The 14,533-nt window shown below is 32.3% G+C and overlaps 1 protein-coding gene across 1 annotated transcript; it reads left to right on the top strand.

Moving 5' to 3' along the window:
* Nucleotides 1-2,512: 2,512 nt before the first annotated feature.
* LOC105798092 (uncharacterized) lies at nucleotides 2,513-13,586 on the top strand. Its single transcript, XM_012628002.2, has 9 exons — nucleotides 2,513-2,546; nucleotides 2,641-2,774; nucleotides 3,865-4,329; nucleotides 4,481-4,658; nucleotides 5,926-6,223; nucleotides 7,027-7,099; nucleotides 7,936-8,026; nucleotides 12,691-12,770; nucleotides 12,876-13,586. Exons 2-9 carry the CDS (start codon nucleotides 2,646-2,648, stop codon nucleotides 13,032-13,034), a joined length of 1,473 nt encoding a protein of 490 aa, XP_012483456.1. The 5' UTR covers nucleotides 2,513-2,546; nucleotides 2,641-2,645; the 3' UTR covers nucleotides 13,035-13,586.
* The last annotated feature ends 947 nt before the right edge of the window (nucleotides 13,587-14,533 follow it).

The following is a 14,533-nucleotide window of genomic DNA, read 5'->3' as shown; positions in this document are numbered from 1 at the left end:
TCTTTTTTAAATATATATATGTGTACATATAAAAGGAATATATATAAATAAAAATTAGAATAAAAATAATAATTACACTATTAATTAATAAAATAAATAAAAAGAACATAAAAAAAACTAAATTGAATTGCAATTACAATATCTGGGGTAAATCCGCAAATAAATAAAAGTAAAAGGACTAATTTGAACGAGCAAGTTACATAGAGGGGCTGGAAGGGAAATTTTCCCTTCTCCTCTAAAACGGCGCCTTTCAATCAGGGCTAAATTGAAATCGAAAACGAATTAAAGGGCTAATTTTTTAAAAAAAATTAAAAAACCTAATTGTAAAACATTAAAAAAGGCGGAGGGGCTAAAGCGCAATTAGCCCCTCCATATAAAACTCTGTGATCCTGGCTGGGTCGAGTTGAATTCGGGTTAACCCAAGTTCAAAACGACGTCGTTTTGAAGAGGCTATTTAAGCCACAAAACAGTTCAAAAAAATCATTTTTTCAGTTCTTAAAAAAACTTCTCAACCCCTTTTCTCTCAACCTTCTACTCCGGCAAAGGGATCTGGGCAACGGCCGATCACCGACCATCGCGCCGGCCACCGATCTCCAGCGCCGACACCGCCGTCTGCGGTGGCCGGAGAATAAAAATTCATAATCGGTCCTTGACCTTTTAAACCCGATTTGAGTTTGAAGTTTCTTGAAAACCCTCGAAAATGCGAATGAAGCACGAAACCCTTCGGTTTCCGACTACCAATCCTCGAGTCGATCCTCCTACTGGTAAACAATAGCAAATAGGTTGTTTCCTTCCTTTTTACTTTTATGTTATTCGTTTGTAAAACACATAATGATAAATAAAATAAAATAAAAAATATAAATATCAACCTTTTAATCGGTTTTTTGCTCTCTGTATTGAACCTTTTTGTTTGCTGCAAAAATAATAGCTAGTTTTTTCTTATTGATTTCTTGTAAAAAAATCCGATCCTTATTACAATGTATTCAATGTCCTTTTATAATCGAATGAAAATAAATCAAAGAAAGAATAAATTTGGATATCTTTGATTTGCAAATCTATGATTTTCTTTCCATATGTTGTTTGTTTCCTTGCAGGTGAAGATCGGGGAAGATTTTGAGGCTTGCGGTGCTGTGGAAACCCTAGGGTTTCTGTCTGTTTCGAGCCCTGTTTGGTTTGGGCCACTGAATTTGGGCCACTGTTTTAAATTGGTTTTGGGCTTTGTGGCCCGTTTGTAATTTTGTTGTAATTGGACTGGTATTTATTTGGGGCCCTTTTATTATTTGTACCCGGGCAAAATCTGTTATTACAATCGTTTTTGAACGGGTATATTAAAGAGAACATCTATATGATGCAGCCCACCAGATATATAACTAAAGGAAATGAGTATAAAATTTGTAAACTGTTTAGATCCATATATAGACTTAAGCAAGCATCCCGCTCATGGAATCAAAGATTTTATCAAGCAATCAAGACTTTTGGATTTGAGCAAAACGTAGATGAACCTTGTGTTTATAAACGTTTAAGGGATGGAAATGTGGGCTTTCTTGTTCTATATGTCGATGACATTCTACTCATTGGGAATGATGTAGGGACATTGTCACCGGTTAAATTGTGCTATCCAATTTAGTCCCCCTGGGCATATGAGACACGTGCAAGAATCTCACCTCTTGAAAGGGGTGTTTAATAACTTGCGGTGTCCTCGCACTTAAATTGTGTATCTACTTTTCAATAATCCGATTTTCGGTATGATTATATAAACATAAAAAAATTATAAAATTAATAATGTTAACAACTTAATAATTATATTAATTAAAATTAAAAAATAAAATTTTCTTACCATTTGTGATTGGGCGTAAAAATATGTTTGTCATCCAAGCGAATAAGAGGCATTAACATTTTAAAATTATAAAAATCAAATAAAATCAAAGAAATTATGAAATATAAAATTAAGACAACAATAATTTGAGAGAAACTGAATGAAAAAATTAAGAATAAAATAGTTGAGAGAATAGATGAATAGGATTGAGAGAACATGATTTGAATGCAAAAGAACGAAAATGAATTGGGTATATATAGCAAATAAACTAGCCCTTAAAAAAATTAGCGGTTTCAAAAAACACAGTTGAAAAGTAGCCATTGAAATTTTTTACCGTTGGACGAAAAATTTTTCTGTTTTTCTCTTCAAAATCGATTTAATTTCCTAAATTTGGAAAAAAATAATCACCTACTTAGCTTATTAAATTTTAAAACTAGCTTCTTCTTTTTTTTTTTTTTTGGCTAACTTGCCCTTTAAATTTATGTTTTAGAAATATAGATGATAATTTTGTTTAGCATTTTGAGGAATATGGAGTACATATTTATAGAAGCTTCCCTGTTGATACTTTAAATAATATTTCTCATCCATATTATATTTTTAATTATTTAAATTTAATTTATAAAAATTCTAATTAAAATTAAAAATTATTATATATTTATATTTTGGTATTCTAATACAGAAAAAACAAAACGTCAAACTGATGTCTTTTTGGAATTGTTTATTAAAGAAGGTTGAGTGGCTTTTGAAAATGAACTGACCAATTTGGACTAGGACGGCTAATGAATTTAATCATTATATTTTATTATATTTATTTTTAACTGTAGGAAGTATGACCGGTCTATTTAGGAGTGAAGAAGAAGGAAACTGGGAAGGGGAGGAGGTGATGGAGAATTCAGTTGCTGAACATCAACGCAGTGAAGCATCTTCTTCTTCGTCAGATCCTTCAAATCATGCTCAGGTATTTTACTTATTATTATTATTGTTGTTATTATAAATTGCTAACTGGTGATTTTTTTTCACCAACCCGGTTGCCAGCCAATTTTTTTTTTTTTTTATATTTGTAATTGATTGGAATCAAGCTTCGTTTGATCTAGTTTTGGTGAAATTTTACTGGATTTAGCTTACAACTTGTTTTGTTTCCTTGTTCAAATGATTTTTTTATTTCATAATATTATAAAATAGATGAGATGAACCAAAAAAACAAAATTTTGATCTATTTAATTTTTGTTCATGTGCGCCACTCTTAGATTAGGCTTGATGCGGAGGACCTTATTTGAAGATTACTGATATTTTGTCCCACCTTCCGTTTATTTATAATTGGTGTTTGTGAGTAGTAAATAACAAATTTATGGGATTTTGGTTTTAAATGAGTAGTAGGAGGATGATTTGTTGTTTCAAGCTCTATTAGAATTTCTATTTCCTTGTGTTTGGAATACCTACAAAACACAATCTATTAGAGTTTCCCAAAATTTGAGTAAAGTTTTGCTTGGAAACCTTCCCACTGCTTTGTTGATATGACCAAATCTGAATTTCTTCATGTTGTCGGAAGCACTGTTTATCGTTTTGGAATAATAAATTAACAGGAAAAGTGCCCAACCCTCATATTGATTGTAAAAATTGTACTTTATGATTTCCAAATACAATGAATGTGATCTAGGTTTATTTTTGCACTTTATTTACCAATTGTTCTATCAATAACTAGCCATAGATTTAAATGTTGGTTGGAACTCGATGTTAGGGCTGCCATTTTGAAGTTTTGGGTCTCTCCATATCGATATTCACCAATTGATTGTGATAGTATTCGTTATGTCATCAACTGTGATAAACGTGACAACCAAAAATGCATCCAGGACTGCAATCTTAATCCCTGGTCATAGCTATATGTTAAGCTTCTTTCTAAAGCTTTCATTGTGGTTTGTGTAGTGTCAAATAACATATACATTGCTGTTGAAATGGTGTCTGTAGTTTTTGTTTTCGCTTATTTTCTTTCCAACTCATTGTTGCTTGATACAATTTTGATATTTATGGAAGGTTGTGATGGATTGTAGGTATGCATTGAAATGGAGAAAAGTATAGAAGTCTCTTTGGTTCATCAGTCTAGGCGACCAAATCTCTCCTCTTTGCAAATACCTTTGAGGTCTTTGGAAAGTTCTTTCTATGATTTTACAACTGTAGATATTCCTTCTGACCCAAGTCCTAGCTCGACTAAAGCAGGGCTGCCTCCTAGACCCCATTCAGCTAAAATCAGATCCTCTGTTAGAAATCTTCTTCCACAAAGGAGTTTTAGGGTAAATAATTTGTGCCAAAAAGGTGAGAAGATGGTTCTTTTAGTTCCAGAGACACCTCCTTCTGATAGTTCTATGGAGAAGCCTTCTACGTCAAGGTCATTTTCTCTCAACAAAGTTTTGTTCCCTTCAAAAAAGGTAGCACATTCTTTACCAGTTACACCAATTGCGTATTCAGGTCCAAAGCCTATACCGGAAAGACATATAGATGCTCAGTCTCATGTTACTGTAAGTGCTTTTTGTGTCATTTGCGACTTAGTTCTGGTGCTTATTGATACTTTATGGTCATTTTAGGGTGCAACTAGGAATTCACTGAACGAATATCTATGCCCCTAAATATTTCTTTATGCTATTTAAAAAGGATGCTTTTTGCCTACAGAACTCAGTAGTTCAGCCACATAGTATGACACGCTCATTGTCAGTACCAGTTAATGTTAAACCTATAAGTGTAAGACGAGCAGATTCTGGAAGAGGTTTGGTCCGTGTAATTTCAGCAACTCCTCGTCCTGCAGCACTTGAGGGTTCCTTGCCAGATGATGCCCCATCAACAGAAATTAGTAGGTGCTAACTTTCTTATCCTCAAATTTTAATCAATAACATCAACTTGTTTACTAAATTTAGATGATTGATTTGGTTCAAATATTTAACTCTTTACAAAATATTCAATCTTATGTTTTTCTTTGTCTTCTCTCCTTTTGTATGCAAACTGTCTTAGTTATAGTTGGATGTTTTCTCCTTTTTTGTCAAATTTAATGTTTTGGAATGAACTTCATTCCTGCGGATGGAGGACCTGTATGCTAATTCTTGTCTGGTTTCACCCAAGGAAATTCTAGAGGTGCTTTGGTTGCTTCAGTCACGAAACTTATGAAATGAGGTTCTGTATGCCATATGGTTGTAAAACATTTAAGGATAGATTCAACTATTTATTTGGAGCCTTATACCATTCTGGTCTTTGACTTTGAGAGCATAGGGTGGTTTCTTCATTGCATTACAGAAGTACTTTTAGAGCCAAAAGCACTTTTTGCACTGTAAGCAATAAAGAACAAGGTGCTTTTGAAGTCTAGGGTGCATTTGAACCCAAACGCAAAAGCTAGAAAAAAGCACTTTTGGAGTCAAATGACATTTTTATCCCTCATTTATAATCCAATGTATATTATGTAATATTTATATTGGGTATAAAATTATTTCCTATTGAAATTTATTTCAAATATATAACATTATATATTTGAATTTGTAACAATTATTTTTTAATATTTAAAATATAGTTTATATATTCAAATTAAATTTTACAAACAATTCATATTATTTGCTTAAAGAATATTTAAAATTTATATTTCATATATCAAAATATTAATAATATTATTTTCTTATATTTTTTTATTGAAATATCATAATATTAATGAACTTTAACATCATTTAAATGCATATTTTTGTACTTTACAATAACAAGTCTAAAATGAACATTTTATTTCTCAAAAGCACTTTTTGACAGCAATACTAAACACTTAAACCAAACTTTTCAAAAGTTCTTCATAGCACATTTCAACAGCAACGAAGAACTAGCCTTTAATATGATCTTGTTGTGGTCATGTTTGAGGTGCTTTATTATCTGACCAGTTCTGATTACAAATGTTTGAGGTGCGTTATTAAGATTGCATCTTTAGACATTACTACTTAGAGTTTTCATACTTCAATAAGTCAATGTGAGGTAGGCCATGTTAGGCCCTGTCTACTAATATGTTATTCTATCTCATTATCACTTTTACCATACAATTGTTGTCCTAGATATAGATATAATTTACGAACTTTTTGACATGTTCTCAGCTAGTGAAGATGCAGGTGAAGACATTCCTGAAGAAGAAGCAGTATGCAGGATTTGCTTGGTTGAGCTGGGTGAAGGAGGTGAGACTCTGAAGATGGAGTGTAGCTGTAAAGGAGAGCTTGCACTTGCTCACAAAGACTGTGCAGTGAAGTGGTTTAGCATCAAAGGAAACAAGACATGTGATGTCTGCAAGCAAGATGTTCAGAATCTCCCTGTAACTTTATTGAAAGTGAATGATCCAAGGATTGTTATCAGACGACCTCCGACTGTGCCACAGCAGGCTCAAGTTTCTGGTTACAGGCAAGTTTGCCTTTCCAAAGTTTTAGATAGCTTTTTGTTTCATGAGTGCTTGTTGTAGGTTTCAAATAAAAATCCTCTGACTGTTATTCTGATTGGGACCTTGATAATTTCCTTCCCGGTTTATATTTTGTTTAGACAGCAAATATATTTTGGTAATTTTGTGTTTAGTTTAGTCAGGGCTTTTACCTAGTAACTTTATGTACTTCATTGATTGGTTTGTTATCTTTAGTAGAATTTGTCACACCATCTACATTGGTGAAACAGGAGAAAGATAATAAGCCTATCCAGGTAGTTTTGGAGTAGTTTTTTACCTTGGCTGTTTAATGACAGATTGGAGTTAGGTGTCCAGAAGAAGGCAAAATTAGGGTGAGCCTTTAAGGTAATTTTAAAAAAAAATTATTAATCTTTATTATACTTATTTAAAATGTTAAAATGTATGTGACTTTTATGGATGGCCATGTTAAAGGGAAATGAAAGGCCATAAATAATGAGAGCCAAACTTCGAAGCATCAGATTGGATGTTTCATTTTTCGATGACCCAAAATCTGGTACTAAATATTGCAAAATGACATCATAAGGCCATTTAACCGTATCCATTTTAGGTTGGCTGATTTCCCCTTGTTGTAATTACAATGTGTATGCCACATCTTTCATTTAGTTGTGTAACCATTCAGACTAAAGAAGATAAGTTTTGGGTCATTATGAGTAGTCTATATCTGTAATATCTATGTTTCTATTTTTGCATACTTAAATTGATTTCGGAGTTAATAACAGCAGTGTTCCGCTTGTTGTTTGATCAATAGGGTCTGGCAGGATATACCAGTTCTCGTCATGGTCAGCATACTGGCTTACTTCTGTTTCCTTGAACAACTTCTGGTAAGCATTGTTCACTTATATATGCTGTGCTGCAGTAATTGCCCTGTTGTCCATATTTTCTTTTATCTTTCAATAGCAGCCATTAGATGGTATGTTTATCACTGTTTTGTGATGACATCTAGTTGTATTATAAAACATGTGTCATAGCTAATACAATCTTTCCTCACTTTCAAAAGAACCAAATCAGCTGAATACTTCTGATTGCCTGCACTGCCAACTAAATCATTTCTTTCTCACTGCATGTATTGGTAGCATTTCTATATGCATATGAACCCAAAATCCTGCGAGAAAATGCCTTGCTATAACCTGGATGAGAATATCATTATTTCGTTCTTTGATCCTTTGACTGATAATATTTAAATAACTGTGTAAAAATCTGCTTAAGGTGCTAGAACTTTCTTAATCATGATGCTGTTATTGCCCAAATTGTCTACCTAGAATTTTTTCTTCTGTCTCATTCGCTTTTCAGCAATACAGTTTGGTTCTTTGCTACCAAACATTAAGCTAAGTAGCAGACTACTAAGTCCATAGTTGCTCTTGTCCTAACAGAACTCTGAAATGTCTAAGGACTTTCCATCAAATAAAATATTACTGGCTGCGTAATGATGTTTCTTTTGCTGCACCAAGTCTTTCTTTTCATTTGAAACTATTCTCTAGAAGTTATAAAAATTTTGATGTTAAAGGCACTGTAAGAAGTCTCAACATGCATGCTTCATTTTTAAGCTTTTATATCAGCACATTTGGGCATTTTCTTCCATTTTAACATATTAATTTTCAACAATTTTCTTTTATGGTACAAGTTGATTTGTGGTTTTAAAATTTTTCAACATATGCAGGTGTCTGATTTGGGTCCTCGTGCTCTAGCCATCTCATTACCATTCTCCTGTGCTTTAGGTCTTCTTTCCTCCATGATTGCTTCCACAATGGGTGAGTATATCATTTCTTGATTGAGAAAATGTATGAAATTTACTGTTAAGGTCACAGGTAATGGATTGAGTCACTGGATGATTCATGAGAAAGTTGGCTTCAATTGAGAGAGCCTTCCTTTTGTTGCGATTTCTACCACAAGAATAACCTATGATGAATAACACAAGGAAATTTGGGGCTCCTAACCTTAAGAATTTTTAGAAAGAGAGTCATAAACCACTATAAATTAGAATAATTAGTGTCTTATTTTATTACTAAGAATTGTCTACTTAAATAGAGGTTTTATAAGGTTTTATTCTTGTAGACTAAGAAACTAAAATTAACTTGTAGAATAAGAAACTATAATTAAAGAAACTAAATTAAGTGCTTTTATTTGCAATAAAATACTTCCTAGGAATATTACTAAAAGTTATTTATCTTCATATCATCTTTGGTACTTTTGACTTCTTGTCTTGCCCTCAAAGGCATCCATAACATTAGTCCCTTCTTGGAAAAAGAGATTGTTCACAAGCTCAGGTTGCATAGTTTGTGCATAATTTTTGCCCGTTGTCGCATGCAAGGATATTCAGTTCCCCTACTTTCATCTTGGTTCTGCACAACATCGTCAGGATCCTTTATCTCTAACCAAAATAATTTTTTACATTGATGCCCAAATGAGTATAGTTCATCACAATTGTAGCAAAGACCCCTATCTCTTCGTTATGCCATCCCTGCTCAAGTTAACAAAATCAGGGATCACACTACTTAGACTTAACCCTATTGTTGTCACCCTACCATTCCCAAATTTGTTTTTCACAACAAAAAGGGGAATTGTCGTTGCAGTGTTGGTGTCTTTAGTATTCAAGCCTGTGTGTTGCCAATTTTCTCTTAACATGCCTAAGGGTGTGCAAAATTCGGGTAAAACCGAAAAACTTCGGTTAACCGACTGAATTCGGTTAATCGGTCGGTTAACCGAATTTTTTCGGTCGGAGGTCGGTTAATTATTTTTTAATTTTTCGGTTAACGGTTAATTCGGTTCGAAACCGGTCGGTTAATCGAATTTTTTCGGTTTAACCGAAAAAATTAATAAATAAAATTATAATATATAAATAGGCTCACTATTCACCTAAACGCAATCTAAACCCAAGTATTCAACCCAATCCAATTACCCAACCCAACCCAATCATAAAAATTACAAATAATTTAATAAATAAAAATAAAATTCTAAAACTAAAGTCTAAAAGTCTAAAAATAATTTAATTATGTAGTGATTTAATTCGGTTAATTCGGGTAATCCGGTTAATTCGGTTAATTCGGTTAATTTTTAACCAAAAATAAAAAATATATAATTTTCGGTTAACCGACTAAATTAACCGAAAAATTTCGGTTCGGTTAACGGTTAAAAATTTTGAAAAGTCGATTAATTCAGTTAATGTTATTTCGGGTCGGTTAACCAAATGAACACCCTTAAAAATGCCTGTTGCTCTTGCTAGTTGTGGCGGCTTCTTAAAGCCTCATGCCGAATTCATTGCCTGAACAAGTTTTGGGGGATTTTGCATTTTCACCATGAGGCCTAATTGAGCCCATTAATCCTATGGTAAACAAGTCAACCTATTGGTCCACTCGCTTTGTACTAGCACATGCTAACATCCCTTGAGATTGAAATTGATACTCCTCAACTGTTCCAATCTTTTTCAAGTTAACCATTTGACCTAAACGGGTGGGTCAAAAGTTTTCTCCACATTATCATAACCAAATCAATGGGTCCTCTAACCCATCAAAGGTTGGAAATCCAGCTTTGAGTACCACAGCACCATGCCAGGCCTACCATTGGTTTTTGATCAGTTATCCAATCTGTAAAGATGACTTTCATACTAGTTACTACTATCAATAACCCCATCACTCCCTTCCTCGGTTTTGGTTGGAACCAATAAGAAGTTATTTTAGTTGTAGCGACAATTGTTGCAACAAATTAATCAGTTTGGACTTGGTTTCTGAGATGCATGTTGTCATTCATGACTCAGCTTCTACCAATCTTGCCTCAAACAAAACACTCAGCTCTTCTTTGCCGCTGGAATCACCTGTTGTGTCTAATTCCAAGTTGTTAAGGTGACAGGTTATGGATCTGAATCATCGGATGATTCATGGGAAAGTTTCTTCGATTGAGAGAGCCTTCTCCTTGTTGCTATTTCTAATACGAAAATAACCTATGATGAATGATATATGGAGCTCGTCAAAGGGAGCTCCTAACCTTAATACTTGTTAGAAAGAGAGAATCATAAACCTTTGTAAGTTAGTATAATTACCATCTCATTTTATTACTAAAAATTGTACCCTTAAATAGAGGTTACATAGGGTTTTATTCTTGTAGGCTAAGAAACTAAAATTAACTTGTGGAATAAGAAACTACAATTAATGAAACTAAAATTAAATACTTTTTAATTTCAATAAAATGATTCCTATATAAATTGTTCTAATTAGGAGTATTACTAAAACCTATTTATCTTCATTCCATCTTTGGTGCTTTTGACTTCAGTCTTGCCCACAAAGGAATCCTTAATATTTTCTCCTTTGCTGAGGTTTATTCGTTATTTTTATTTTATAAAGTCTGGAATTTTACATGAATTTGTGATCATTCTGCTAGCTAATGGACTAGCATTCTCTTGTCACAATTTTGAAATATCTACATTACCAATACAAAAAAAAAAGAGTAAACACAAAGCTTATATGTTGTGTTTCAATTTTGAATATGTCTATTACAGAAACAAAACAAAAACATAGAACTAGTCAGTGGAATTAGTTTTTATGTAGACAATGGTCTCATTAAGCTTGATCTTTGTTCCAAGTCTTGTTTCCCTTGAGCTTCCTGTAGTTTCCACCATTTTTTTCAATGCCTCCTTTTGGTAGAATTGTTTGTCCATATCAACAGAACCATAAGAATCAGGATATACATGATAGAACATGTAAGAGATTCAGTCTTGTTATAAATTTCTAATGTAACAATGAGATTCAATCTGTCTAAGCAGTGCACTAGGCAACAAAAGCGCCTCAGACCCTTCCTGATGAGACCTGTTTGATCAAACACACGCCTAGTGCCTAGGCACACTTTTTTTTAAGGCGATAGGCATAATAAAAGCCAACTTAATTGGAGTTCGAGTTCTCTTCAATTTCTTTTACGTTCTCTGGTAAGAAAGCGATGGTATCAAATCTATACTTTGATGGATCCTAAAGAAATCATGCATATTGACTTATAAACTGGAGAACACTTTAGAGTTTATTATGTTTTAAGCTTTATGCACACATAAAAAGAAAATTTTACCTCAGATTGCGCTTTACTTCAATCAGACTAGTGCTTTTTTTGCACCTTGCGCTTGAGGCAATATAAGGGTTCTAATGCCTAGAGTGCATCTTACACCCTTGACTACGCTGGTCTAATGAAACACCTAGAATACCAACTGTTTGAACATTACTGGTAAAAGGACTTCTCTAGTCTCTCTCAATTTCTAAATTGAGTAAATTGGTCCCTCTCAAAAAAATCAAGGCAATTTAATCCATTCAATTTTGAAAGTGAACAACTAAAGACAATTAATCGTGATATTAATGTTTTTGATTGGTATAATAATAAATTTATCTCTCAAAGTTTACACATTTTGTCAATTTGGTCCTAATTTAACAAATATATCCTGGAACATTTATGTAAATGTTAAGGCTGAATTTGTTGAATTTATTAGAATTAAGGTCAAAATGACGGAATATGTAAATATTGAAGGTTAAATTTGTTACTATACCAATCAAAATTATGTACAATTAACAAAAGAGATCAACCCCCTGCTTACTTGTTCTTAGTTGCTCACTTTTGAGTTTGACAAGGATTAAATTGCTCTAATTTTTTTGAGAGGGGCCAATTAGGGCTATAAATAAACCAAGCTTGAACGAACAAACCTCTTCATGTTTGTTTGTTTATTTTTAAGCTTGTTTGTGTTCAGTTTGTGTTCGTTAAGAATTTCAAATTTTTGTTCATTTCGTTTATTTAGAATTATGTGTGTTCATGTTCATTTGTTTAATGTTCACAAACATGTTCATTTAACTTAATTGAACATGTTCACAAACATTAAACGAACATGTTCATGAACATATAATTGAACATGTTCACGAACAATGTTAATAAATAATAAACAAACAAACAATAAATACATACACACATATATTGTTTAGATATAAAATAGTCAAATAATATTAATAATTATATTATAAATGAAAAAAATACAAACCAAGATAATTTTATTAATATATACTAATGGAACAATAAACGAGTTTTAAGATAATTTTATTAATATATACTAAAGGAATTTTTATAAGAAAATATCATTAATAAATAAACGAGTCAATAAATGAGCCAATAAACGAGCTTGTTCGTGAATATAAACGAACCTAACACACCTCTTTTTGCATTCATTCGTTTATTAAACGAACATAAAAATTTTGTTCGTACTCGTTTATTTAGCTTAATAAACGAACGGTTCACGAACAGTTCATCAAACATTCTGTTTATTTACACCCCTAGGACCAATTTGCTCAATTTCAAAATTGAGGACTGAAGAGGCCTTTTCACCTTTTTTTTCATGGCATCGTGATATCATTTCATGAGTTCTTTTTCTAAAAGATTTATCATCTGATGATGACAGTGAGCAGGAGTTACATATGGGCATATGCTTCCTTCCAGTTTGCAATGGTTATTCTGTTTGCTCATATCTTTTATACAGTAGTAAGTTTAAAACCAAGTTCCTTCAGCAATTGCCTGTTGTATTTTTCTTTCAGTCTCAATCAGCAATCGGAGTTATGCTCCTAATTTATTCCTTGAATTATGCAGCTTGCTGTGAACCCAATTCTCTCGGTCCTCCTGTCGTCCTTCACTGGATTTGGTATTGCAATTAGTACAAATTCAGTTCTTGTGGAATACCTCAGATGGAGAATAAGAAGAGAAACACAACCACGACAACAGCATATTAACGGAACCTTGCAGCAATGACCAGCTAAGGCGTCCCACCCTACATGCAGAACTGACCAGCAAAGGCGGCAACCAGAAGACTGCCGCCAGTATATTGATAGTCGTGATATTACATTCAGTGGCAGTAAGAAACCATTACAATTCATTTTTGTCTTAATTTTCTGTTTGCATATGTTACTTGACATTTAGGCAAAAAGCTTTGAAATCCACTTTGAGTTTAGGTGCTTGAACTTGAAAGTTGATCAGATGTGAAGACATGAGAAGCAGCTCTTTGGTCAGTAAAAGTACCATGAGGCCCTTGTACTAAGATTTAGATTGCATTTTGCCTTCTCTACTCAAAAAACGGGAAAATTAATTTCTGTACATTAGATTAAAAAGCAAATTGGTCATTCTGTTATAAATTTCACCTATTTCTACCCGTAAAAGTTGGTCCATATATGTCAGAATGAAGCATATATAGTATGCTATATGTAATTGTTTGGTTATTCTGTCAGCATGCTATAGAATGAAGCATATATGACATATATTGCATAGAAATAGATGAATTTTTTAATAAAAAAGATTAATTTGTTATCTGATTTAACGTAGAGGGGCTAATTTGCCCTTTTTAGAGTAAATGAGGTAAAATATAATTTGACTCTTAGTACAGATACCTCAATGATACTTTTACCCTCTTTGTTCTTGCAACTTGTTTTAGTTTTACTTGATACAGCACTTTGTTTTGACATGTATATTGTTTGATCCAACAATATATTTTAGAGAAATTCACTTTATTTATGTAGTCAAATGATTGTTTTATTTTCAACTCTCCTCTAAACTTTTGATATCTATCTTCATAATTACAAGAAAAAAAAAGAAAATCATTGAAATTGCTTAGGATTAATTTCTTTTATTTTTATAGAAATAGAATATTAATTGCTTTCTAATCCACTTCAGGTTTCGAGATGCTTGTTGATTTGTGGAGGTTTAAAAATACTTACAAGACAAGAAAAGAAAATAATGTCTTTTAACTATTTCAGATATCAGGTTTCGGAGTTTTAATATTTATTTATAATTAATTATGTTTAAATAAAATTATTAGTATTTATTTATAATAAACCTTTCACTATTTTATATTTTATTTAATGATAAGGTGTCGTTATTTACCGATAGTGCATCAAATATATTTCTTTTATTTTTTCTATATTTATATATTTTATATTTAAATAATCTCTTTTGATTTATATTAAAATTGAATTTCGAATGAAAGGTTGGAGGCCTTTTTTATTACTCCTTTTAAAAGTTAATTTTCAATATAAGCAGGTTTTGAGATTATTTCTTAAAATATTTGTTTTATTAAAGTTATATCAAATATTATTATGTGTTAATTACCCATGAATTTTATATTCCTTGATTTTTGTAACACTGGAAAGTAAGTACGGTGGTTAGACTTCGACAAGATTTCTCTTCATTTATTTTTATCTTTTTCATTTACATACCTAATTTAATTTTGATCATGTTTAACAATTATACTAAATACT

The sequence above is a fragment of the Gossypium raimondii genome, chromosome 9, assembly GCF_025698545.1.
Source record: "Gossypium raimondii isolate GPD5lz chromosome 9, ASM2569854v1, whole genome shotgun sequence".
Classification (NCBI taxonomy): Eukaryota; Viridiplantae; Streptophyta; class Magnoliopsida; order Malvales; family Malvaceae; genus Gossypium; species Gossypium raimondii.
This window is presented reverse-complemented; position numbering and strand designations above follow the sequence as displayed.